At 52.3% G+C, this 26,397-nt stretch overlaps 9 protein-coding genes across 9 annotated transcripts, besides 1 other annotated feature; 3 read left to right on the top strand and 6 right to left on the bottom strand.

Moving 5' to 3' along the window:
* Positions 1-72: 72 nt before the first annotated feature.
* CABS01_12924 (DHHC zinc finger protein) lies at positions 73-1,385 on the bottom strand (the record flags this gene model as incomplete). The annotated part of the gene is made up of 3 exons (XM_060546274.1): positions 73-728; positions 777-1,217; positions 1,271-1,385. 3 exons carry the CDS (start codon positions 1,383-1,385, stop codon positions 73-75), a joined length of 1,212 nt encoding a protein of 403 aa, XP_060395420.1.
* Positions 1,386-4,540: 3,155 nt separating this feature from the next.
* Positions 4,541-5,208, bottom strand: CABS01_12923 (uncharacterized protein; the record flags this gene model as incomplete). Its single annotated transcript, XM_060546273.1, has 2 exons — positions 4,541-4,678; positions 4,963-5,208. 2 exons carry the CDS (start codon positions 5,206-5,208, stop codon positions 4,541-4,543), a joined length of 384 nt encoding a protein of 127 aa, XP_060395419.1.
* Positions 5,209-5,707: 499 nt separating this feature from the next.
* Positions 5,708-5,791: a sequence feature (Short protein (CABS01_12922, KAK1487443.1) was converted to a misc_feature.).
* Positions 5,792-8,385: 2,594 nt separating this feature from the next.
* Positions 8,386-8,690, top strand: CABS01_12921 (uncharacterized protein; the record flags this gene model as incomplete). The annotated part of the gene is made up of 2 exons (XM_060546272.1): positions 8,386-8,493; positions 8,568-8,690. 2 exons carry the CDS (start codon positions 8,386-8,388, stop codon positions 8,688-8,690), a joined length of 231 nt encoding a protein of 76 aa, XP_060395418.1.
* Positions 8,691-9,874: 1,184 nt separating this feature from the next.
* Positions 9,875-10,305, top strand: CABS01_12920 (uncharacterized protein; the record flags this gene model as incomplete). The annotated part of the gene is made up of 3 exons (XM_060546271.1): positions 9,875-9,920; positions 9,987-10,103; positions 10,175-10,305. 3 exons carry the CDS (start codon positions 9,875-9,877, stop codon positions 10,303-10,305), a joined length of 294 nt encoding a protein of 97 aa, XP_060395417.1.
* A 2,528-nt stretch (positions 10,306-12,833) lies between these two features.
* On the bottom strand, positions 12,834-15,442 carry CABS01_12919 (SET domain-containing protein; the record flags this gene model as incomplete). The annotated part of the gene is made up of 3 exons (XM_060546270.1): positions 12,834-13,781; positions 13,836-14,215; positions 14,266-15,442. 3 exons carry the CDS (start codon positions 15,440-15,442, stop codon positions 12,834-12,836), a joined length of 2,505 nt encoding a protein of 834 aa, XP_060395416.1.
* Positions 15,443-16,511: 1,069 nt separating this feature from the next.
* Positions 16,512-16,952, bottom strand: CABS01_12918 (uncharacterized protein; the record flags this gene model as incomplete). Its single annotated transcript, XM_060546269.1, has 1 exon — positions 16,512-16,952. One exon carries the CDS (start codon positions 16,950-16,952, stop codon positions 16,512-16,514), a length of 441 nt encoding a protein of 146 aa, XP_060395415.1.
* A 107-nt stretch (positions 16,953-17,059) lies between these two features.
* Positions 17,060-17,716, top strand: CABS01_12917 (uncharacterized protein; the record flags this gene model as incomplete). The annotated part of the gene is made up of 1 exon (XM_060546268.1): positions 17,060-17,716. The coding sequence occupies one exon, from the start codon at positions 17,060-17,062 to the stop codon at positions 17,714-17,716; it is 657 nt and encodes a 218-aa protein (XP_060395414.1).
* Positions 17,717-19,255: 1,539 nt separating this feature from the next.
* CABS01_12916 (phosphatidylinositol transfer protein sfh5) lies at positions 19,256-20,677 on the bottom strand (the record flags this gene model as incomplete). Its single annotated transcript, XM_060546267.1, has 2 exons — positions 19,256-19,976; positions 20,049-20,677. 2 exons carry the CDS (start codon positions 20,675-20,677, stop codon positions 19,256-19,258), a joined length of 1,350 nt encoding a protein of 449 aa, XP_060395413.1.
* A 2,795-nt stretch (positions 20,678-23,472) lies between these two features.
* On the bottom strand, positions 23,473-26,161 carry CABS01_12915 (uncharacterized protein; the record flags this gene model as incomplete). The annotated part of the gene is made up of 5 exons (XM_060546266.1): positions 23,473-23,718; positions 23,808-24,194; positions 24,248-24,664; positions 24,720-25,796; positions 25,862-26,161. The coding sequence occupies 5 exons, from the start codon at positions 26,159-26,161 to the stop codon at positions 23,473-23,475; spliced, it is 2,427 nt and encodes an 808-aa protein (XP_060395412.1).
* Between the last annotated feature and the right edge of the window lie 236 nt (positions 26,162-26,397).

Raw genomic sequence — 26,397 nt, 5'->3', positions numbered from 1 at the left:
CGCCCCCCTGAATTGCCCAACCCCCTTTAACGCCTAAATGTGCCAAGGCCGCTCGATATGCTCAGGCCTCGGTCAACGATTGCTATCTCTCAGCTCCTGCATCTCCATTCCGCCAGATGAACCACTTGGGCCAGGTAGACCGTGCCGTTCTCTGAGCGTTTGTATAAACGGGCCCATCTCGTAGTCACTCTCCATGCTGTCATGATTGGCGCATGGTGACCCGCGTATGGGCAAAAGCCAGTCGATCAAGGAATACCCCATAATGGACGTCCAGTTTCTAGCGTACCCGAGATCCCACGGGTTTTCGTCTGGTTCGGTCCTGACAATGGCAAAGGTGCGCGTAGCTAGTCTATCGCGGGGAGTTTCGCTATCGATGGTGGCGTCCGAGGAGGTAGGTATCCCTTGTGGATACTTTGGTAGAGGATATGTGACCAAGCCGTAGCTATTTCCGGGCCGGGTATCGTTTGGTACCCTGATTGCGAGCTGATGGACCCAGGACTTTCGAAGGGCGTCGATGTTGGTGATATTAAGTAAAATGAACCGCCAAGAAGTCGCAGTCATGAGGAATGTAAAAAGTCCAAAGAAACCTGCGATGGCGACGCCTGAGATCGTTCTCCCGTCCACAGTCCCATCGCGCACCTGTAAAGCTAGACAGTAGGCTGTCTGGCCCAGCGCAACTGCGCAATAACAAGTGCAGTAGAAAGTGAACTGGGCAAAGAACTTAAATGCTGTTTCCTGTCAGTATTGGACCCGTGCCATGAACGGTATCAACTCACAGGTCTCCGACACCATGCCGCCGACCCAGGGGCAATAGTGATCCATCTTTCGTACGCATCGCTCAACCTCGCTCGAATGATGAGCTCTATCGGGCTTCCAATTGCGGCACTCTGAGCACCATTTTGGCCGTCCGTCACTCTCGCATGCAAATACGTCCTTGCTATAGAATCCTTCCAAGCCGGGGCTGTCCGGGTCCTGATCGGGGCCTGTGAAGTAAGGCTGACTTTCCAAGTCTCCTTCCTTTCTGCGCCTGCTCTTTTTGTTCGATTCTCTTGATGCTTGTTGTGCCTGTGGGCCGAGCGGTACCAAGCCAGGGTCCGCTTTGATTTTTAGGAACGTTCGTAGATAGGCGGCGATCGTAAGGAGGTAGAAGAAGAGGTAGAGGGTGATTGTCGAAATGGCGGCGCCATGCTCACCCCTGGTTCTATACAGGTAGTCGACTACAGCGAAAGATTAGCAGAGAAAAGAAGCCATGTGAACGAGAACAGCTCACCGCCTAGAAAGGCCACGACCACGTAGGTAGCATAGCCGCTTGTGCCAGTGATGATGAGGGGGATGATGCGCGTCACCCATCGCGAGGCACATTTCGTGCTGGTGGCTTGGGACATTGCAACGGCGCAATCATTTCCGGCACATGGAAACAAGAAAGAGGACAAATTAAATAAGTCGGCGACCAAAAGAGAGCGTGGAAGTTGCGAGCGACCAGCTGCGAGCTGTAGAGCTGCGCAGACGATGCGACAATACGCAAATGCGCAGGATTGGAGATGGTTGTCGTGCTTTCCGGAAATTGGTGCCGGGGCGACGGACAAGTTCTGGGCGCTCGGAGGTGCGTGCATGGGATGCAGTGTCAATCTCGTTGTACCTTACTGCTAGGTACCTCACTTCTAGGTAAGGTACTGTCAATTTACACAGGGCTGAAGGATAGCGGGTACAGGGAAGACAGGGGCGGTAGCAATAGGTACCTTACGCTGCAGAACATGCGTAGAACAATGGCTCCCTTGTGCTGAAGTGGATCAATAACGAGAACAGTGACTTTCAGCCCTACAACCGCACCTGCGTGGCGTCACTCTACATGCGATTTCCCCTTCACCATGTTCTCTCTCTACTGGATCATGCCGATCTGCCATATCCCAAAACATCCAATTGACGACACGCAACTCTCAGCCGCGAGACACTGCCCTTTCGTTCCCCGAGGAGAAGTTCCCGCGGAAAATTCACCAGGCAATCCGCAATGCGTGGTTCGTTCGATATCCAATCTCTGATCGCTACCTAGGTACTGCGCCTTCATTTGTCTCACTCTGGTCCAACGAACATGAAGAATCCCCCAGATGAGTGGGCATGCTGATTCATCCCACGACAACACGTCTGTCTGCCAAGTTCCAATGAATGATTCAAATCGCGTATCAAGAAACGAGACAGGTTTCTATTTGATTCGTGAGGCATTACGCGGTAACGTGGCTTGTCGATGTTTTCAGCTGACTTCATTCATCAGCTGACGGTTCATTGGTAACCATCAAGAGCTATAGGTTTCAGCTTCGGTGGCCAAAAGAGGCCCTTGACGCGGTTCAAGTTATAACTACATGCCTTCCCCTCCCCTTGCAGTGTTTACAGATACTCGCGTCCAAGCGATCGGATCTTCAGCCGCGCGTGGGTGGAGGAAAATGCTACACCCTTGACGCCCGACATACTAGGCTGCTACGCCCGGTGACGATGACTTTCTAGAATATATATCAGCCCACGCAACCCGGATGGAATAAGCCCAGGAACAGCGGGAAAGCCCTCATATACCCCTCCAAGTCCAGTCCTGTCACCAGCCAGCAGACGCCCGTCTAGGTCGACGGGTCAGGTCAAACTGGCTGGGTGATGGAGTGGTCTAAGGTCCATAATCAATCGTGCCCACAGCCTACTCGACGACAGGCTACAAGTTCGAGTTCGAATTTCCCAGTATGAGCACCAAATGATGTAGCCCCCAGTTCAGCACCGGGGGAGTGAACTCTTTTTGGTTCTATCGTTTAGACCTTGATGATAAGCGTGAGCTCAGTTGACCACCTCATCTTCAAGGCCACCACCTACTGAGGGGCAGGCAAACTGCAAATAACACACACCGATGAGAGTCATTTCCAGAGAACAATTACAAAACACTTTCATTCAAAAGTAACACGAAAGCAAGCAGGCTCTTGCACTTTCAACTCAACAGCCCAGTACTATCTAATTGCTTTCCAACTTAAGGTGATCTATATCCTGGATGATCAGGCCATCAAGATCTTACGACTATACTGGGAGCATCCCTCTATCACGCCGCTGAGGGGACTAGCTTGGGTTACTTGTGCCTGATGGGTATCCAGCACTGAGCCTCAAAGCAAGATGTCAAGGATCATGCACTCGGCATCTTCTTATTCACTCAGCCTGTCTGTCATATATCGCCTATTCCTACTTTGGTCTAACAGCTTGCTACACTCAGGCCTGCCTTGAAGATTGTGCATCTCTTCCACCGACTTCCAAGGTGATGGTCGGTCAGATCATCAGGCTGTGTACGGCACATGGGTCAATAACTCCTCACAGACGCATGACCTGTCCAGGAGAGTTGATGAAGGTGTGGCTCTGCCTAGGTGTTGGCTACCAGGACCATAGATATCAGCCTGAGGATCACAAGATGTCGTCGCATTCGTGTGGCCAGTCGCTTCAAAGAGCCGCATAGCCATAAGTATAAGAAGCTCGACTACCCCCTTTCTTCACCTCTGTCCTTTCTCTGTCGTCGCTGGCATAAATTTCTTGACAGCTGCTGCAACAATGAATGGATGATCACCTACACCGCACTCATGAATATATGGACACCCTCAATGGCACGATTCGACTTGAATACATCTTAGATGTTTCGTTTCCCACGATTTGATCGCGCCAGTCGGAGGACAGACGAGTAATCCCGGCGAATGAAAGGCACGGATAGGATGCTGCATGTTTCCCGCCGACGCTATCCATACAACGACAACGCTGTGTAAGTTTTATTGAGTGTAGTACACTCGGCTGATAGGTCAAGGTCTTTCTATATCTCTATTTTGTTATCTCTCATCTGACAACAGTAGTCCTAATTCGCTGCTGTACAACCTTTTGTTCATACGTTCGTTTCTATCAACTTTACCTTCACCTATTGCCAACTCAACTTCAAACAATGACCAACTCAGAAGTATATTCCCGGCGGACAATTACTTGAACCTAGCTTCCGAAACTATTCGAAGTTTCTCTTCAGCTTACACTCGTTCTTCTACCAAACGACCTCGAACAACGGCAGATATCAAAGAGAATCACGTGACACATGTTATCTCAATGAACCGAGCATGGAGCCTGCATATCGACAAGACCTCCGCATGCTTACGCAATTCATGCATGTCGATTTCCCCCTCACTCCCACCTCGCTCCAGAACACAATCCGACGCCTTCTCTGTTCCCTCTTCACAAGACTGCTGCCTACCGGCGGTTCGCATCTCACCTCACATCGGAAATTGGCGAGGTCCGGCAAACAATTCTCCCTTGATTACCCCAAGTACCGGTTGTCATTCTCGTCTTGGCGGCATACACACCGCATACGCAACACGCACGCGCACCTGTGGGAGTTAAGGCTGCATCCGATGCCTGGGTCGATGAAGTATAGCTACAACTGGAACGCAGGCATGACTCTATCCCAACTTCGAGGCCAAATCGAAACCGGATTGAGTCGAGCAAGCCCAAGGTCCATCTTGGGCATACGGATGCGGCTCTGCTCCCTTTAGAAATCAGCCTTCAGTTTCAGGTAGGGGAAGGTGGCTGCCTGATTGTCGGTGAGGATCGCGGCATCAGGGCAACGTTCCCCTTGCCCTTGTGGAACACACATGCTCAGGGCAGTCCTCGAGTCTATCCTTGTCAACTAACTCCTTCAAAAGTACCGACAAAAGCCGCAGAGCCGCAACAGCAGAGCCTCCTCCGAGAGCCGCAAGCTCGCTTCGTTTTGGGAATTTGGATGGCTTCCCACGTCGTATGCTGGCCCATGGCGTCCTTTTGCCGCCCTTCGTACTTTCGGCGCAAGACACAAGGAGTCATATTCTCCTCTTCCCCTCATCACTGGTGGATATTTCCTTGAATAATGTCTGGGCTAATTTTGTTCCAGATCACCCACCGTAGGTGTTCCTATCTGCCTGCACTGGGACATACCGTAGCATCGCCTCGAATCACCGCTCTGGATATCGAAACACCTGTACGGGACCTACTAGGGCAGACGTTACATACCAATCGTCTGGAGGTGTCATGATAGGCAGGCGCAGTTGTGGTCTTCGACGTCGCGTTATGGAGTGTGAACTCGTCACTGCGCCAACTTTCGCCGAGGCAAGCAGGATGCCTTCTGGAACAGCCACGATGGGCACCAGCTCGACGACAGGAGTCTCCACCAAGACGACTCATTCACGTCGGCCCTGTCACCGATTAAGGCTTCCCGTGAAGAAATGTCTAGTGACTTTTGTACGGTGGCTTGAAACCTCGTTGGTCAACAATTCCATTGCCTTGGCCAGGCTTTCTCGACACAGCCGTCGATTGTAATGTCAGTGGGACTCTGCGGACGATACGCTCGAGGGGACGTGGGACTTGATTTTGAGGTTTTGGAAGTATAAAGAGATGGATTGATTCCTGAGATACAAGTGTCGTCTCATCACACCATCAACGCCTTCAACTTCCTCTTAAGCATCTGCTAGATATACTCATCTAAGAATCTACTACTCTTCTCTCCGAGCTTTCTAGAAATCTCCTACTTTTTTCTCCAATCTCTTCGCGCGATCACTCAACCCATCACAATGGGATCTAAGACTTACGTCGAGGTCTGGACGTGTGTAAGTCAAAATTAATCCATCATCACTTCTCCCACGCAATGATTGACATTGAGCAGTGCCAGTGCGGTGACTCTGGAATGACCACGAAAATCGACTACTGCCCATCATGCCAAACCAGACGTTGCACCTATTGCCAAGTTCAGACTCGCAGAGTACGATAGTCGCCTTCAATGATGCTTTGTTCTTTCTCCACGCCAGCGCAGCAGCAGCAGCAGCAGCGGCAAATTCCACCAACTTACCCACGGCACACACAATCATTCGAAAGTACTTTACTTTGAACCCCCTTGGTCAAGCACAATGCACGATGCGGGGAGCAACAGGAGTATTTCCCGGGGTGGTGTAAACCGTTCCGCCCACTCGGAGTTGTGTTTGAGGGTGGATGAAGTTTAGTCTGAAGTTGTCGATTCGCTCCCACTTACTTAGATTTCCTTTGTCTTTCATTGGCTGGATCTACTGCTGTGTCCTTTTTAGTCGCTCTCACCTGACTCACAATACAGGCATGCGACCTGCTAGGGGGCCTAGGCCGGATCGACTGTTTGATTGGGCTTTATCTCTTTTGTTTAGGATACCGACTGGGTACGACATACAGCTTCCTCGCTCACTACTGTCTTTTCATTGGATGTTTCTCTGTGTATTAGAGGGGTCTAGGACGCAAGTCATTTACTAGATACTAGACTAGAAAGTCTCACGACATATTCTCCTCAATGGACTCATCTCTGTTTTCGTTTTTGCAACGTTACTCAGCCTTTTGAAAGTCTAGAATCTCTTTCGAACCATGCAATGCCGTGAATTCATGGGGTTAAATGCCAAATAGGCAGTGGACAATACCGATTGGAGTGTAAGTTGATCAAGTGTGGCGAAGCCCGACTCCACAGAAACTGCATTGCAGTCACAGGCCGCAGTCAAGAACAATTCCTTTAAGCTTCAGGTAATGAAAAGACAGAGCAACTTGGATGCCTTGTTTGCTTACGGTAATTCGTAACTCGGGTACTGGAAATGTCACATCCGTGGATGAGACTAGACTATAGGCCCGATGTAAGCCAACGCGGTGCCCTTCCGAGTACCGGGCAACGTTTCTATTCAACTACGACCGGTCTCTTCCGAGCTTCACATGGATATGTCACATGTCACTTGATTGCCTACATCCAGCGAGCCATGTAGCTGTTGAAATTGTTCATCATACGTTGGCGCAATTCTCTCAGAACAGTGACGAGTAATATCACGTCATTTGCCCGAGAACTTGAAAAGCCACTCACTCAAGGCACCCTCGGGAAGGAAGCCAAAATTCCGCCTACCTATTCATCGTGCCAATAGAGCTCCAATGCCAAAAGGTCTTTCCATCTCCCTTTAGACATTGTGATGTATGCATACCTCATGACCTCCTATTAGAACACCAATCCGAGCATGGTCCGTCCGATGAGCCACCACAAACACCTCGAGGCCCACCTCAAGGCAGTCTCGTAAAGTAGCCAATGCCCTGAAAGCTTTCAATTCAAAGGACATGATTCGTTCCTCAGTTTGGGGGAACATGTAATGGGGCCTCGTCGAGGCCCGTCGTCACATCAACCTCACAGTAGGATTCGCGGAACCTTGGAAATCACATGAAAGGACCTGCATGCGGCCCAGAGTGCGGTTCAGGGAGACCCATGAAAAGCCCCGTCATCTTTATTGGCTACCAAGGCTTCGGGGCTGTGAGCTTTACGAGTAAGCAAAGGGCGTTGGTTGAAAGGCGGGATAGGGGGGGGGGGGTGTGTCTCTGAGATGCCGCGGCCGTGTCTCGGTACTTGCTGCCTCGCTTCGTGCGCGGACGACTTTAGAGGAGAAGGGGTGATGGGATCAAGTTAGGCTCTCTTATGAAAATGCAAAAAAGTCCCTGGGTAGGGGTAAGATACTACGTTGGGGTATGGCGCCAGGGTGCCTCGTGGCGAACGTTGTGCCTCGCGCATACCTTGGGGTCTCCCACCCCGCGGCCTCGGGAGAGAGGTCGTGGTGGTGGTGGTCCGCCATGCAGGCCATGATGCACAACATACACAACGTTCCCACCGCCCTTGAGATGAAAGGTGCCTTTTCAACCGGGAACCCGGGAAGGGCGACGTCGGAGGCGGCAGTGACGCCACAGGGGAGGCCAAGAATAATCGTACACCCCCGGGTCACCGAGTGTAAAGCAAAAAGACTGGCGGCGACACCTCCATTTACCGAACGGTTCTTTCTTTTTATGAGACCATGGGGCCAACTTTGACTTTGCGAGAAATCGGTCCCCATTGTAATACGTTGATTGAAACACCGGGAGGAGATATGAGGAAAATACGTGAGGAAAAAAGAGGCGCGCGAGGCCCACCTTGGGAACGATTGGTATTGAGGAAGAGGAGAACATGTAATTGTCACCGGGGAGGTGGCGCAAGAAGCCAAGCCTCGGAGGAAAATGGTTGAGGAAGAGGAAAATCGAGGATTGTTACTTGCTCATCTGCGATTTGTGACTCTTGATTCAAGGAAATACAGAGGAAGCTAGCTGCGCAACTGCGCGCATTTTGATATTGAGGATGTAAGGATGTGAGGATTTACAAATGCTTCGTTGAGGAAGAGGACCGAATCCGAGGACATAAAAGAAGCTGCTTGCACTCACAAAGCTTCAAGTGATTCCCTCGATACCAGCATCGGTTGTCAGAAACTTCATCAAGCACTACCAATACCACCGCTCCATCACTCTCAGACTTTCAGTCATCTCTTTCAGCCACATCAAATATCAGCATCAACAATGGCTCACCACAAGAGCTCAGGCTCCAAGGGCCGCGGCGGCGGAAAGTCCCACGGCAGCAGTTCTAGCAGCAAGAAGCAGTATATCGAGTTCCAGGTCTGGTACTGTGTAAGTGACAGCACCATCCCTGCTCATCTTGGGTCGTCCACGACATGCTCCGACTAACACGCCTCTGCTTCCAGGACCACTGTAGACAAGGACCATACAACCCTGAGATTGTCGTGTTCTGTACCAACCCCGGCTGCGGACACCAATACTGCGGCAATTGCACGGTCGAAATAGTCCGCCAGCGTGTTGATCACTGAGCGGGCGTGATTTGTCTTGGACACGAGTGTCTGCGTGGATGTCTTTTAGCTGTAGGAGACGTGGTGGTAAGGCATGGGAGAGACCGGGTATTGGCATGGGTGGTTTATGGGCACGACGGGGGCAATGCAATACCATGTACATAGACGCCTGAGAACTAGAGCGATCATATGCCATGATCGGCCCAGCAATAGGATTGCAACTGCAAATTGGACTTCGGAAAACGAAACTCTTCGTGCTTGTCGTAGTGTGCCTCGTAATGGTACGTCAGAGTGGCGGCCCTCTCGTGTCGTAATTCGACGTCATGTAAAAGAGAAACTCTCTGCGCAGCACTCTGCGGTCAACCGGGCGTTGCTGCAAGTATGATATGTCAAGATCCGCCTGAGAACATGCCCTTCAAAGCCAGTAATGGTCACTCGATGACATCTTGACTCGAGGCGCCTTCATCCGGTGACTGGGTGACAGGTACTGTGAAACGTTGTCAGACCGACTTCGACAACAGCCAAGGTACATTCCATAAAGGGAGAGAGTCCTCAGTCTGTAAGACAGGGCTGTTCCGGTCTGCGTAGCATTGGTAGACAAGTGAGCTTCGGTCAAGTTTTCCCATACCGACGAGACCAAGCGGTGTGGCGGAGTACACCGTAATGTAATGTCTTGTAAGATGAAAGAGAAACGGAAAACGGCCACTCTTACACAACGAGGCAACTTGGAAGAGTCAAACAGAGATAGGCATTCTTCGGGATGAGGCCAAGGCCAACTTGGAAAACGATTGGAGTGGGAAGCGGAATTCATGAAAGTGTAGGTATACCGAGTTGACGGGGAGGGAGGCGAAGCCGAAAAAAAAACCCAGCCACAGAGTGCTCCATTGAGACTTTTCTACGCGAAGAAAGCGTGCAAACCACAAAGATGCTTGATACTCACCGAGGTTTGCGAACTAGGGGATTGGGAAATGCGCACTCGCGCGACTCCTAGCCATGGGACTGTTCCAATTACACTTGCAACTGTTGCCTCAACAGAACAGGTTATAAGCCCATCGAATTCCCTTCATCTCGAAGACGAAACAGAAGAAGCATCATCAACTCAAACATACAAACACATCAGAACCAGACGCATTATACTAGCACCGCAACAGACAGCAGTCAAATCAGCTCATACACTTGCTAAGCTTTCCAAACGCACGCCCATCATGCCTAAGCCCACCACCGTCAAGATCACCGTCTGGTACTGCGTAAGTTCAGAGACGCACAGCTCTTCATCACTTGGTCTCGTCCTTTTGCTAACCAACTCTCCTCTCTCAGCACAACTGCTCCTCTGGCCCGCTCAACTGCAAGATCGATGCCTACTGTCCCTACTGCTACCACCAGAAGTGCTCTGGGTGCACGACAACGACGATCAGGACTCCGGCTGGTCGATAAGTGAGTCTGAGTCTCTCAACATGGCACTGGCCTTGAAGACGTTTGTCAGAGACTAACAAGGAATTTCGTAGACAACGAGCCCTTTCTCGATGGCACTCGCCATATCACGACCTGCCTGACATGGCCAGGTCCCACACCCATGACTGGCGCCTTGGACGACACGTCCTTCAACTTCAACGCCAGCAGTCGCAATAGCGACTAACAGACAAGAAACCTTCAGACAGCAGGAAGGGGAAAAGGTGCCGCTACAAGGACCACAAGGACGAAAAACACGCAAGACGGAGAATGACAGGAAAGGAAAGAAAGGCAGCCGCTGGTCGGGCACAGCCACTCATTCATTAACAACCACTCAACACACAAAGAAGCGACCCCTCCACAGCATCGAGACAACATAGAAATTAGATAGACTTAGCCTCAGGGCGAGAACTCAGGCATAGCGAATGAATCAAGTTTTTGGATTTTTGTGACAAGTTGGAAATGTAAAGCAAAGCATCCGACCAAAAAAGTGGATATCGAAGGTGGCTCGTACCTTTAGCGCTGGTTGCCTCGTGCTTTCGTGTAGAAAAAGTTGCAACTCTGCGGTAGGTATGTCGTGGTAATTGGGAAGGTGAAGCTCAAGGATGACAGTGTCCTCGGCCCCACTTGATCCAGGAGCTAGGCTCCCGGGGAGGGGCTAAAAGGTACTGAGTAGCGCAGCGGCGCATGTTCGTAAGTACGCAGGTGCGGAATTGAGCAACTGAGTGTCAGTTTCAGTGGTCGTGAAGCACCGTCCGCGGTTGCGGAAAGGGAGTCAAAGTCTGCCTTTCCCGAAAGTAGGTAGGTAGTTGAGGAACACACGACGAGTGGAAAGCAATGATCATGGAGGGGTACCAAGGTAGTCAAGGAAATGCGGCTCAAAAAATGCAGAGTGGGTGGCGGAGCAATCCAGCCGTCGTTTGGTTGGGTCAAAGTGGCGCGTATGACCAGATACCTAATTGAGGCTCTTCTTTCCCCATTCCTAAACGGCGAATCGATGACCGCAAAGCAAGAGCGATACCGGTAGAAGCTGATTGCCCTAGGTTTTATTGGCGGGAGAGGAATGACATTGACAAAAGAAACGGAAGCAACACACCGGCCGGGTAAAGTCAGTGTTCGGCGAGCCAAAAGCGTGACCTCCCTTCACCGTCAATCAGGTGTCCCTGTGGCCCCACTTTACAGACGGGCGGGCAGACGGTATGGGGCTCTCCTTCCCCTTGCCCGTCATACCTACCTACCAATAGGTAAGTTAAGGTAGGTAGGTGGGTTAGCCACAACAAGCCACACCATAAGTGTTTCGCTTCAGCTGTCGTCAGAGTAAGACCCGGCGTGTTGCCGCCACACCTCGTCCTGCCGCCTGCCTGCGATGAGCACGTCCGTCTGCCAACAGTGCAACCCTTTTGCAAGCCAAGTTTAGAGAACAAAGAAACACAGAGAAAACAACAGCCATGTTTAGGAAACCGTAGCGGGCCGCCCGATACCGCCCGACGAGGCAGAAAGGACGGGAACAAGAGACAAGACTCCACCCTAGACCAAGACGCCTTGGTAGTCGAGAGCGAAGTGACTGGCGACGTCCAAAAAGCAAAAAAGAAAAGTACAGAATCAGTCACCTCATCCAACTCGTCGCGAAACCGTCGTACCGCGAACGCCAGCGGCCAACCTCATCCCAACGGCTGTTCCCCAGCGCCGTTTGCTGTTTGTCGCTTCGCCACAGCGCCCGAGGTTGCAGTTTCCCAATCCCTATCTAATTAGGCAGGCTTCTGGAACTATTCTCAGCACAGGGCAGCCACAGGCCCGCCCACGACTTTATCACAGTCTCAGAGCCCAGAGGTCGTAGGCGGAAGGCCAAGGGGAGAAATGGGTCCCGCCGCCCGGGAGTACATAAATAAAAGGTCCATGCAGCGTTCCATTCCAAAGCTACTCGGTACGTACCTTTCTCTCTTGACCGACGAGTCCACCTCGGTGTGTCGATTGGTCATAAACATCACCCAATCACCGCCTCACCTCTTCGATTCCCTCCCTCACCTTCGTACCCGGATGGAAATACTCGCTCTCTCACCACCCCTCTGACCTCAACCAGCGCGTGCAGCCTGACAGACTAGGCTCGGTCAACGAATTCAACCTCACGCTAGTCACGAAATGCTGGAGAATAAATCCATTGGTTGTCGTTAAAAGTCACACCTCGCGTCATCATCAAATTTAGCGTCTCTTCGCGTACTCGAGAAGCAATGGACGGAAGAAGGTTGTAACATGCCAGTTAAAAATAAAATATGCCTAAAACTGCTGCTGCTGACCACCGTCTGAGGAGGAAAAAAGTAAAAAAAAGATGATTAGACCCTCTCTGCAACTGGCAATGAAGTCCCCCAGTTCCGATAAAACGTATGCAGCCAGATATCGCAGGGGAGAAGCGAGAATGCCCAACTCTTAGGCAGAGACCGATGTCCGTCCCAGAAGCTTCGACGTCCTTGTCTCTCATTGCCTCCCCCCCTTTCGTCACTTCTTCGTTCGTCTCTCCCCTGTACCATGTCGTCCTTCCCTCGATTCCCGTAATGTACAATGCCTTGCCTCCGTTTCGCCTGTTGAATGACCGAAAACACCTTGCCAACGCCAAACTCATCCGTGCCGCCCTCGTTTGTCGACGTCAAGAATCAATATGATGAATGAGGCATCGTGAATGCCTCATGCAGTGTGGCCCAGACTTCGCCACTGGTTCGCCTAATCTTGCCGGGCTGTGATCGTGGCCCCCGGGCTCACAAGCTCAGGGCTTACGAGACGGATCGTGGAACCGCGTGAGAGCTCTTCCAGTGCGTTGCGAGATGCCTTGCTAAGACTTCTGTGAAGCTTTTGGCCCTTGCTCTTCTCCGGGGTAAGTTCCTCCTCGTTCTCTGCTCCCGCGGCCACAATCGTCATGCTCGGCGCACGACTGCTCAGCTTCTTGGGCGAGACCTTTCCGTACGTCTTGAGCATCTTTCCGGAGCCCGACTTACGGACTGCGGTAGCTTTGCGCGCGGGGTTGGGAGCCGTGTACTTCTTCGGAGTCGACTTCTTCGGGGTTGCCTTCTTTGCTGTTGTCTTTGCCGGAGTCGCCTTTGTGCCCTTGGCCGACTTCGCCGGGGTGCTCGTCTTGCTGGTGCCGCCGAGAATTGCCATGGCCGACACACGTCTCTTAACCGTAGCTGCGCCCTTGGACGCAGCCTTGGTGAGCAGGCCGGTCGAGGATAGTGATCGTCTCACTCCCTTGGCGGCCTTGATCTTGCGCTTCTTTGCGGAGCCGCCGTCTTCTTCGTCGCCAATCATCGTTTCGATCTTTCTCTTGCTCGCCTTGACAGCGCTCTTGACGACAGCCTTGATAGTCGACTTGGGAGGCTTGGGCTGTTTGACTTCCTGAGGCTTAGGCCCTAAGATCCCTCGACAGTTCGGCGCGCCGCAGAGACACTTTTGAACATTCTCGTCGCTGAACGGACTGAAGTTGTAGTCGTAGGTGAGTTCCTCGCCCGTCATAATGGGCTTATCCCCCGCGAACAACGCCATTCTGGGCTGGCCAGAGACAATCCACTTGATCATGCGGCAGTTGGGAGCACATGAGTGGTTGACGAAGCGAGCGATGCTACCGGTCGTGGCGTCGATAATCATGTTCTGATCGAAGCTCATGAGATAGTAACACTGGTGATACGGTTAGCTCTGCTGGGCGTCAAAGTTGACTAGGTCTTTACCCACCTTGTTATCCTTGTACTTGGTTTCCATGCGGTTGTTGCATTCCTCATCAGTAATGATCTCGCCGGTGTACTCCATGACAATCTGGTTCGGCTCGAAGCATCTGTTCGCGCGAATGCCGTAGCCACGGTCTGACGTCTTGATGACCTCGACACCAACGCGATACTTGCCACCACCTGCCTTTCTCTCTTGAAGATCGGCAAAGGCGCGGTTTGTACAGTTTTCCCGGCCCACGTTGCAGTTCTTGTCGTCGCACTCGTACAGCATGATTCGGTTCTGGCAGTCTTCACTGCATCCGTCCTCGGGTTTGCAGACGCACTTGGACTGGTCGATGAAGTGCGGCGTCTTCTTCCACAGGCTCAGAGAATCGCCAACGAAACGATCTGTATCAAGGTCAGTGAGGGGAGTCAGCTAGCGGCGATGGGAATCTAACTCTTTGTCATCTTGCGGAAGTCGTCGGGCTTCGGCTGGCCAGGCGGCAAAGGATTGCAAACATCAAAGGGGAGCTTGAAATCGCGACCGCTGAGCAACAGGCGCAGTCCATTAAACATTGGCAATGGAAGGGCCTTGTTGGGGCGACCGTAGTCCTTGAGCTCCGGTGTTTGCGCAAGCTTTCTCTGCTCAGGTATCGACAGCCCCTTGGTCAAATCAGACGGAGCCGATTGGCCGGCATACAGTCCACGATCGAGATATTTCTTGTGACGCTTCGTCTTCTTGGAGGGGGCGTCGGCAGCCTTCTCGGCCTTCTCCTCTACCTCCTCTTTCTTGGCCTCGAGCGGCTCAGATTTGGCCTTCTTGGCCGGTGGCGCGGGGATGTTGCCATTTTCGTCCAAGATCACGAGCTTTCCATTAGACCAGACCGTTCTGATGACAGGCTTCTCGTCAATGCCGGTGAACTCCTTGGTGTCTTGCAGGCGGCGCAATTCGCGGGGAATCTTGGACATGTTCTTCTCGAAGGTTTTGCGACTCCGCTTGCCGAGATTGGAGACTTTAGTCGCAAGAGTCTCGACAGGGGTTCCGATAAGACGCGCCGTGTGACGAGTAATCCGCGACGTTGCTGCTTTTTCCGTAGTAATCTTCTTCGCACGCGGTGTCTTGAGAGCCCCAACAGACCATTGGAGGTCCAACGCGTCAATGCCGTCGCGGACAAGGTTGCTAGCGACACGCGCCACTTCGTCCGTATTGGCTCCGCCATTGACAAGCGTCTCGCCAGAAATGGTCCGGCGCCGGTCAGCAGCGACAATATCACCCTTGGAGCGGCGGTGACCGCGGTTCGCCGTGCCACTGAGTTTTGAAAGGTTGTATACACCTTTGCCGGAGCAAGACCGACGTGGGCGCGCTGCGGGTTGGGGCTCCGAGGGCGTTTCGGGTGCAGGGTCGGGAGTCGGAATGGCATCCGCAGGGATTTCGATTTGAGCCTCGATTTCGGTCTCAATAATGGTTTCGGTCTCGAGAATGATGGGGATGTCGTCTAATTTGGGGCCCTCTGAGGCCTGGCTGGCAACATCGGATATACTGGTGGGAGGCGTGGAGCTGGAAGACGCGATGTTGGAGGAGGAGTCAGTAGCGAGAGCGGAAAGCAAGCCGCTATCGCTATGTAGGAGAGACATATTGGGCGAAAATACCCAGTCTCGACGCGATTTTGAACTTTTGCGTCGTTTATGTCGTGTTTGGAGGTCGGTAGAGGGGAGATGCGACGCGTTCCAAAATAGAGTGTGCGTGTGTTGCGAGGTGGGAAGAAAGTTGGGGGTGGGAGGTCCAGAGAAGTTCCAGACACGAAAAAGGCCAAGGAGAGGGATTAGACCGGGGTGTGTGCGGAAACCGTCTCCCTAGGCACGCAGAATTGGCTCGTTCGCTGCCTCTTAGCTCTCACCTTACCGGCCGGGCATTGAGTGGCAATAAGGTGAAGGTAGTTTGCGAGGGTATTTGGCAGACGAAGTACTCTGTGCCGTAGCAAACCAAAGCGCACTTCAGTCGAGTACCTTGACAAGCGGAGGGAGTGTAAAAAGGGGGAAAGATGAGGGAATAAGGGAACCCGAATAAAAATTGGTAAAGTCAAAAAGTTGTTCCCGAGTTCCGAAGTCTGTATTGGACAATTGGACGATTGGGGTTTGTTGGAAATTCTGAGATGGATTTTCGATATTGCTTTGAATAAGCGCAGTTCAATTCCTGGTAAAAGCGCGTGAGAAGCTGTAGCGCTGGAGGGTGAGTCGTGATAAGCCGGAGAGCAGGAAGTGAGGTGGAGTGTAGTGTGTGTGTGTGTGGTGTGGCAAGGTAAGGTAGGGTGAGATGGAGGGATGAGACAAAGACACGGAGTCTAAGGTAAGTTAGGGTACCTTGCGGTAAGGAAGTAGGTGAAAGGAGGAATTGGTGCGGATGGTGGGATGTGAAGGGTTGGCAAAGAAGGATGGCTTTGAGGGAGCTTCCGTCCCGTCAGGTTATCCAGTGTCGTGTTGAGGACACGGGCAGAGCGTGGGGAGTGGGGACGCGACTGATTTGATTGATTTAATGGATGGATCAAGGTGTTTTGACCGGCGGTTGTTGATTGATGGATTTGCTTGCTCTATCGGTCTGGCTGCCGCTGGCTATTCTGCTTGACTTTGCGGCCTGCCTTGGCCACCTAACTCTGAGTACTTGACGGATATGTCCGTTAGGTTTCGGCTCTGTCGACTCTCCTCTTCACCGTTTGCGGAGACAGAGAGCGATAGGATTGACTGAATTGCGAAAAGTCAACCCAGGGAAGGTGTAAGAGAAATCGAACCCAGTAGTTCGGGCTTGGATTTGTATGAGACGTAGTCGAGAGAGCCAACGCACGCAAATGCTGGAAAATGAGAGGGCAAAAAAGAGATAGAGACGGGGAAGACGGGAGCAAGAGGCGAGAGAGGTGCTTCTGGATAAACGAGAGACGCTGAGGTGAGGAACGGGGCCTTGCTGACCTTTGTACCCCTTGTGAAAGAACCAGCGCGGGAAGGCTTGCCTTGGTGTGTTGGGCCAGCATACGCCGCCGCGCTTCTTCACTTCTGCTTTAGTTTGTGCGTCTCTTGTCTGACTTTGGTCGGTCTCGACTGGCGCTGGTCTTGCGTAGATTTGGTGACTTTCAATATCATAGAGTGTGTACATGAGACATGTACACAATCTACCGAGAATATGGGGAGTGGATGTGATTCAGACGGAGAGGGGCAAATAACAGTGAGAGAGTAAGAACATGGAGATTCCGTCGTCTCTGGATGCGGATGGATGGACGTGACCTGGCCTCTCTTCGGGCCTCGTTCGTTTTGGGCTGGGGAACCTCTAAAGGTAAACAGAACCCTGTTCGGTCCGTGTTGTGTTGCGTGTGCGTACACGGGACTCTCTCTGTGTGTGTGTCTCCTCTCTTCTCCATTCATCCAGTCCTATTCTCACTCTCGTCTTTGCCTCTCCTCCACTTGTACATACTCCCTGAACATCGGATCCTTCATCCTGCTGACTTACGGTCTAGTCAACTACACGGCCGGATAAGCCGAAACAACCAAAGTCGGCTCCGTCACAATCTTACAACCTCCAGCAACCAATCCATCGATTTACGGTTTTGCAAAATTGAGCTTGCTCATGATCCTCGTGTCGTTGAAAACGCAAGGTTCAAGTGTCATCTGGTTGTGTTGCTTGTATCTTCTCGGACCACCTCCTGCGTTTTGCCTCAATCGCCGGCGCCACCGCCGTACTGCTGCTCTGAGCCTCGCCCCGATACAGGCATGATGGGCAACACCACACCATACTTGCATCCTCCTCCTCGTCTCGACCACTCGCCATATTGGGACACCCATGTGGATTCGACTGATTGGGGTCCGCAAGCAAACACTCCTAACATGGACTCCAGCTCTGACCATAAGATGTTATCTGACTAACAAACAACAATGACTTGCTTATGGTACTAATGATTACCACTTATGATAACTTTCAAAGATGAAGCTATCAGTCTGCCTTATATACGGTCAGGTTCATCATCATGGACTCTGAGTGGCAGGCTCAAATGGTGAGATAGGCATGGTGGGATTCCCGAATCACGTCACACTTGGGGACCACTCGGGGCTAATCTGTTTCGGATCTACAACCAAAACGACACTATCATGACAGTATAGACAACCTTGAAGTGTTATTTTCGAGTGATTGGATGCTTCTCAGTCACTATTCCTTGAGAGTTACTCTCAGAAAGGGCAGCTCTACTGTTGATTCTAACATCGAGGCTCGGAACGTCCGTTGGTGACCAAGGCGCCAATGCCCTCACGGGGCATGAAATGCAAACCGACATCACGCATAGATCAGAAAGTTGAAGAAATATATGGTGCAGTAAGCAGTTTACAAATTGCTTGGTTTGGTTCGCGCTGGATTGAGAGTAGGTCTGCTAGTGGTGCTGCACTCAATAGCATCCTATTGGAAACATACAATTCAAACAACAATGCCCGCGACGATAACCGCACTCATCGACGAATGAGATCAATTTGACAGGACATGAGCACCGCTTAATCAGTGCGGTCAGAACCTCGCAAAATTCGTGAGATAGACTACAATACTGTTTGGCACTTCGAGGACTCATGACTGAGTTCAGATCCCCATCATTTGGTACTGCGCACCTTTCGAGGTGAAGTAGAACCGGTCGAATATTCATCTGGAAAGACTCGTCGGAAGTGCTTCCCAACGTGGGCTGAAAACCATATAACCGTAGTGTTCTGCAGTTAAGCATCGCGGAATACGCGAGTGTGCTACTTGCTACCTTGCTTGAAATGCCGCTGCTTAAACCCCCCCGGGATGCGGGTCGAACAAGGCAGGTAGGTGCGCAAACCACCCGGCGGCACAATCACCACACTCTTCGAGGATAGGTATCCATGCACTCGGCCGACAGGCTGCCAAACATGCAAGACGAAGAAGCAGAAGGGGGCAAGGGAAAGCTGTGCGGTTTCACTCTAGATGGAGCTCTCCTTTCTTCGAGTCAGTCGGTCTTTGCACATTTCTAACACCCTCAAGTTTCCCGCAGGTTTGAACTGTCGAATTTGATTTTATTCTTCTTCCTAACCTAGGTATTAAAGAGGAGACATTCCCATCCTTTCCTGCTAGTCTCTCTGTTCTGATCCTTCTTTCCTTCCTGTCTTCGATCGAAAAAATTGAATTCGAATTGACAACGCCACAAACACACACTAGAAGGGTATTATGGCATGAACGCAAGGAGAAAACGCAGTGGGCAAACCAAGGACTCTGCCATGCCTCTACTGGGGATGGAGCGAACAAACCATGGATGCCTAGAAACCCAATGGATCTCTTGCGACAACATCATTCTCATGTTCTCGCCAAAACCAACCGAGGTTCAGCCCGCAGATTCAAAGGCATGTAACAAAAGGAAAAAAAGCCACGAATAGAGAATCAAACCATGCAAGCCATCAAGTTATCCTTTAGGCAGCAACAGTCTTGGCCTCCTCCTTAGCCTCAGTCTTGTCATTGATGCTCAAGTCGGCGACGGTGGGAACCTCGGTCTTCTCAGCCTCAGCGGCCGCAGGAGCAGCCTTGACGGGCTCAGAAGCGACGGCAGGCTCGCTGACAGCGACTGCGGGAGCGGGGGTCTCAGCGGTGACAGCCGCGGGAGCCTCGGCGGTAGGCTGGGTCTCAGTTGCAACAGGCGCGGCGACGACGGGAGCAGCAGTAGCATCAGCCGCGGGCTTCTCGACAGGGGCCTCAGCCTCTGCGAACTTGACGGTCTGGCCGGTGGTCTTGATGCTCTCAGCGTTTCCACCGTAGTCCTTGGGGAGCGAGTCCTTGTAGGCCGGGAGCTCTCCGCCCAATTCGGAACCATAGCCGAGAGGGTGGAACTTGGCGATGGTCTTGGGAGCGAGGAAGACCTTCATCGCCTTGAAGACCCAGCCCATGAGCGCGGGGATGTTGACGAAGTACTTGTGGACGAGAAGCTCAGGGTAGGCCATGGCGAAGATTCTAATCGTCTCAGAGGAGGCGGCCTTGACGGCAGGGTCCATGCGAAGGAAGCTGACGTTGAGGTAGTCGTGAACCTGGATCATCTGGTAGGGGTCCTCGCCGCCATCGGGGATGGCGGTCTGGACCTTGTCGAGATTAAGCTTGCGGACGCTGAGCTCCATAAGGGCAGCGCGCCACTTGATGAACCTATTCAGTTGTGTAAGTCAAATGTTATTTCATGCGATACAGGGAATCTCATTTTCTCGGGTTATCACTCACTCATCGACGTTGCCAAAGGTGGCCTTCCTGTCCTTGACGGCCCCGTAGATGTTCCAGGTGATGATCATCTCCTTGCCCTGGGCGTCCTTGTGGGTGGTGACATAGCCGAGATCGCCAAACTTGCTTGCATCGAAGGAGACTTCATCAAGAAGCTTGCCGGGGTTAGTGTCACGACGCCAAACCAAGGCCTTCTGGAGCTGGTCAGCAGCCTTGGAGACATCATCGTCGTTGGCGCGAAGGAACTTCTGCAGGACGACGGTGGTGGGAATGTGAGTGTCGTCGGAGAGCTGCACACCCCACATCTCGTTGTGCTTGGCCTCAGCCAAGATGGTGGGAAGCTTCTCAAAGAGCGAAGACAGGGGAGTCTGGGCCTTCTCAACAGGCTTCTCGGCAGCAGGAGCGCCGGCCTTCTCATCAGCCTTGTCCTCCGTCTTCTCAGCAGCAGCTGCAGCGGGCTGCTCAGTCTTCTGCTCCTGCTTGACCTCAGGGGTGGCATCAGCAACGGCGGCGGGCGCGGGAGCGTCGACCGAAGTCGGCTCTACGGCAGGTGCAGCGACGGCCGGCTGCGCCTCAGCAGCAACAGCAGGGGCAGGCACCGCGACGGGCGTGTCGGTGGTCTGAGCAGACATGATGGGGATCAGAAAATTCCGTGAGTGAGATGAGTCTGAGAGTGAAAGTGAAAGTGAGAGGGTGTCAAGGAATGACTGTGGGAAGTGAAGGGTGAAATTTCCGAGAGTGACAGCTCCTGGCTGGCGTCTTTTCGCTCGGAAAAATAAGATGATAAGAAAAAAAGTTCAGGCCGGTTTTTCTGCCCCAGCCCCTCTTGCTGCAAAGTCGCGTCAAGTTGCCTCAGGTGTGTGCGAGAGTGTGTGTAAGGTAAGGTAGCGTGCGGGTGTGCGCGTGTGTGGTATCTGTCCCGGTCTGTTGGGGTGACTAGGTATTATTTTTTCCCCTTTGAAAGTGAATGTATTGTTGGGTAATCAGGCAGGTAGGCAGGCCAGGCGGTAGATATAATAGGCAGGTACGATGAGAGAGAGAGAGTTTGGGAATATGAAAAGGAAGGTACGCAGGAATTGCAAATGGAAGGAAGGTACGAGGTGCGCTCGGGTACTAAAAGTAATTGAATCTGATGGGAGACGGAAAGTGGCAGCAGCAAACAGACCACACACACCACACGAAGCGGCAACGACAAGTTGTGGCAGCAACGGCAACGGGAAAGAGCAATGGAACCCAAAATGAACCTTCCTTGCCTCGGGAAGGTACCTTGGCCAGTCACCCAGTCCACCTCATGTTCCAAGAACCAAGGGTCACTCTCATCCTTACTCCCATCATCATCTAAGGTAAGTAAGGTAGGTAGTACCTTCCCTTGGGTTATTTACAAGTTCAGCCCAGGTACCTACCTTATTCTACCTAAGAGTGAGGCACCTGTCATGCTTCACGCCAGGCCGTTACCATTCACCCGTCTTGAGTGCTCCGTGCGTTGCTTCCGGGGAGACTCGAGGTATCAACCCATCCAGCCAGTGATGTTTTCTTGATGAAGATGATGCCGCCGCCACTGCCACTCACTACGTAGTAAGGTAGGTATTCGTACTCTAGACTCGCATCTCCAGAAACAATCTCAGCTGGGCTGCTTCAGTCCTGGCCTGTGCAGACGGGAGAGTGGAGTGGAGATGGACCCCCTTTTTTACAGGTGATTTGCGCCCTCTGTTTCGACGGAGCTTGGATGGGGTCACAGTCCTGACATGTAAACTCCTTGTCCAGAACTTCCTTGTTCCTAGTTGTTTCTTCCTTTTTCCAAGTCTTGTCCCGTCCAACGAAGCTTCGTCACTCGTGAACTAAGTAAGGCACTTGTTGTTGTTGGTTTTTACGTTTGATACCGATTTTCCTCGTTGGAAACTTGCAAAATTGAGCAAGGACCACTGCCTTGACAAGCCATCCCTACTGTACACCACGCCGCAAGTTTACACTACGGAGTACTCGAGTCACTCAACCTCATCAATGATCGATGGACCGATGTAACCTCAAAGTCTGTGGTGCTTCGATATGCTGTGATATGGATTGAGCAGAAAGAGCATTACCTGGGCCACAAGACGGCTGGTCGAGTTCAAGGCAGCACGATCGATGCGAAGCCTCTCCATCAACACGGATATCTCATTAAACCCTTTACCCCCCAGGGCTCCCAATTACCTCCGATCTTCCAACCTCCGGTACCAATGTGCCCCGCCATAATCAGCCGCCGCCGAATGCCGTTAAGCCAGCTGTCCGCCCGCGTCGTCAAAATGTTTCAGGGGCTTTTTTTGGTCTTTTGTCCTTCTTGTCCTTGCCGCAGACCATTGAGTCGGGTTTTCCAAGTTAGTGCAAGCGTCAGGCCCCAAAATAATACTACGAATATTTCCTCGGTGATCTCCCAAACGACCCTCCGGTACCGTCCAAATAACGAACCTTGCGAAAGGAAGGCACGACGGAGAAAATAGAAAGGGCTCCGCTCCGCTGGTCCGTGCCTCAGGTGAGGTAGGTGCTTCCCCGGGAAGCCAACAAAACTGCCAAAATGCGCACTGAGCGGTCGCCCTATCGAACTCCCCTGGGGCAGGGCAGGTTGCGCTGCCGCGTGCAGGACTGATGGACCAGCTGCCGCACGATGCTGGGCGATGCCGCTCCAGGTCTAGGCGGTACCTGCAGCTTTTAGTGCACTCTTTCTCCACTCCCCCTTCGCGGTACTGTGACTGGCCCATCAGCCCAAGAGTCCCCGTGTCTGGGATAGGCTGACTAAGGCGCCCCACTCGCCAACTTCAACCTCAACTGCACGAACGGGACGTTTAAGTTTCCATCACCCAGTCAGCTCTTTAACGCCATTACGCCGTCTGCGCGCCACGCGAAATTTACGCCAGCCTATCCGACGTTGTGCCCCAACGACGGTTTTGACGGGAATGTTTCAATCCGTCAAGAACAAAGAAAACAACAAAAGGAGTGACAACGGCTGTGTACCAATAAGTTATAGAGAACTGCTCTAGAGGTCTTATTGATCGGGTATAGAGAATTTCAACCACTCGAACCCCTATCTCACTAAGGTAATTTCAGAAGCCCATCCCCCAACTGTGAAAGAAACCCAGAAACATCCATAGTTTCCAGATGTCAGCGTGCGACAAACCAACGGACACCATCCTGATTTTCCGAGCCCTCCATCCTGTCCTTGACTCGTCCAAACTCCCAAGGATAGAAAGCCAAAGAAACAAAAGGCATGATGCAAAAACCATGGGGGCGAAATGGCTCACTTCTTCAAGCCAAGTGCCGTAAACGTGAAAGTGCAGATAAGCAGAGCTAAAAGGAGAAGTTCCGAAGCCATGTGCCAACTTTCATCAGTTGAAGCCATCTCAGCACCCCATTTTTGCCTTGCCTTGTTTCCCAGGTCTGTTGTATGTCGACATTAGTGACCGATAGAAGGAGTCAGGGCGCGGCGGATGATCGTCTCGAGTGTCTGGTATTCGTGCATGGCAAGAGTTGCAAGAGAAATGTGGTCGAATTCAGGTCCAACACGAAGGTTCAACTCGCGCCAGAAGAAGCCAAAGTATCCGTCAGTGGCCTCGCCGATGGTGCACGTCTTGCACTTTTCCTGGAAAGACTGCATCTCCAGGTAGCGAATAGTCTCCTCGCGGATGAGGGCAATGTACCACTGCGAGAGATGACTGATTAGCTCCAGACTCTCTCATTCCCATACCATCATTCCAATGTGAAGATAAGCGGAATAGGGATATAACTTACCTCGATGACATCCAAGGGGACACCATTCTTGGGAACCAGGACATAGAGGTGGCGCCAGCTCTCGGCAAAGCGCGGCTGGCCAAAGGAACGCTGCTCCATCTCACTCATGTTGACAATGAAGGCAATATCGTCCTTCTGGGCAATCGAGAAGCCCTCGCAGCGCATTGCCGCAGCGACGACTCGCTTGCACAGACGATGAGTAAGGTTGACCTCGTCGCGCTTGTCGCGAATGTTGCCCACGAGGATGCGGAGGAGATCGCAGGTGGCCTTGTACATGGCATGACGCTGCTGAACAGTGACGTGGCCCTTCATCTGCCAAGGGAACTTGGTCAGGGTGCTGATGAGGCACTCGAACGGACGCTGCGGGCACTCCTTCGAAAAGGGTGACTTTAGAATAGTTAGCCGCAGGCTCATGAGCACGTCAAGATGAAGAGACTTACACGGTGGGGAACCTCGACATGCTTGACCAGCATGGTCATCTCTTCGTTGGACACGAAGCCCTTGAAGTTGTCCCAAGGCTCCTGGTCGTTGTCAGGGAGGACATGGGGGTGAAGACCGGCCCAGAACACACCCCTGGCGTTGGGGAACAGGTCCTTCATGAGAGCAGCTTGGCTGGAAAGCTCGATCTCGACAGGGCGCTGGCCAATGCGAGTGACACGACCACGGTCAAGGTTCTGATGATGCTTCTCAACGGCCTTGGAAGCATCCTCCAGGGTGTGAAACTCGACGTAAGCGTCAGTGGTCTTGCCAGTGACACGCTCCATGATGATATGAACAGGCTCATCAGTGTCATTGAGCATACGGGAGTTGCGACCCAGGATCGCAATGATCTCGGAGCGGTTAGTGACGAAAGGAATCTGGTTATGTGTCAGTGCCAATGATAACGATGAGTAGGATATTGGGTGAACGAACGTTGCCAATCTTGATGACGCCGCGAACCATGAAGTGGGAAGCACGGGGGGGAGGCTCAACGAACGGGAAGTTCACTTGATGCATAGCCTCATTCGAGGTAGGTCGACCCGTGGGACCGCCGGTGAGGCGGTTCAGCTGCGTCGATCGCTGAGCGCGGATGTAGTCAGAAACAGCGTCACCATAAGTCGCGACTGTTTCCTGGAGCTGGTAGCCACGCTGGAAAGTATCCTGATGAGAAGCCTGATGAGAAGCCTGATAAGGAACGATTGCCGCACTGTTCCCGGCAAGAGGAAGGGCCTGAGGAGGCTGCGGCAGAGACAATCCCACCGGCCGGGCAGGCACGTTCTGAACGTTGGCAGCATGTCCTCCGTTGGTTGAGTTGAGCTGAGGAATCTGGCTGTTGATATCGTTCTGGATGGACGGTTCATCGTCATCGCGAGGGAGATTGTCGAAGTGCAGAGTCTCGCCTGTCGCGGCAGGGAAAGGGATCTGACCAGTCGCAAGCAAGTGGGTAGTGTCAATCTGCGAGCCAAACACAGGCACAGACGGCTGAATAGCGCCAACTTGCGAAGCGGAAGACACGAAAGGGTCTTGAGTGACCAAAGCAGGGGCATCGGCGCCGTTGTTGATCTTGATCAAGTTGAACTTGGGAGGCGCTCCAAGGTGGTTCATGGTACGTGGAGCGAAGTTGCGCGGCTCCGTCATGAGACCACTGTTACCAACACCCTTTGCCTTGGGAGTATCGCTGCCGGAACTAATATCATCACCAGTCAGATCGATGACTTCCTTGTCGCCATGGTCATAGAGCAATCCACCAATGTCCTGGCGGACAGGGATCTGGATACCCAAATTGCCCATGGAGGAGCTGCCGGTGAGCTGGCCGTGGTTCGCCTGGATAGCCATCTTCGGGAGAGCAACGCGATAGTTGTTTCCGACTGTTCCACTCAAGTATGAAACTGCACCATTCGAGCTGGATCCAAAGTTCTGAGCGGGAATCGATGAACGGCCCTGGATCTTGCCGTTGGCGCCAATATACTGAGGAGTACCGTCAAGCTCAGCGATCTCGGGCTGGTCAATCTGGATGTGAGTGTTAGATCGAACCAAGGCTGATAAGAGAGTTTCGAGATGTTTAGTATATATACCTTGCTAGTGGTCTGTTGGGCCTGAGAGGAGTTGGGAACCCAAGGCGAGGAAGAAGGGTTGAGGCTGGAGCTGGCTAAGATATGATTCTGGCCCTGCTGGTTGCGACCGAAAGGATCAGTATCGAGGCGGGCACCACCAGGCTCACTGTCGTGGTCGCCATTCTCCATGGCAGTCTCTGTCTCAACAACAGTCTCCGGCACAGCGCGAGGCCTGAACGCAAACTGGAGGACGCTGTTACGCACTCGACGCTGCTGCTGTCTCTCCTTGCCCTTCATACTAGGTACCTGAGAGTAGACCATGATGAGCAACACTTAGGCGTAATCCTTGCTGAGAACAGGAAGAACAAGAATGATGCTAGTGAGGGGTACTGATGGCAGTATATGTGGTGAATGCGTGTGATAACAGTAAGTGCTCTAGAAGTATGCGATTAGTGATTGCGCAGCCAATGTGAGTAGCGTTGAGAACCGACGCCAGGTGAAAGTATGAAAAGAGGCGAGTAGGACCTGGGGATGAGAGACAAGGCAAGAACAAGTGA

This window comes from Colletotrichum abscissum, assembly GCF_030869225.1.
Source record: "Colletotrichum abscissum strain IMI 504890 chromosome Unknown Scaffold_41.1, whole genome shotgun sequence".
NCBI lineage: Eukaryota > Fungi > Ascomycota > Sordariomycetes > Glomerellales > Glomerellaceae > Colletotrichum > Colletotrichum abscissum.
This window is presented reverse-complemented; position numbering and strand designations above follow the sequence as displayed.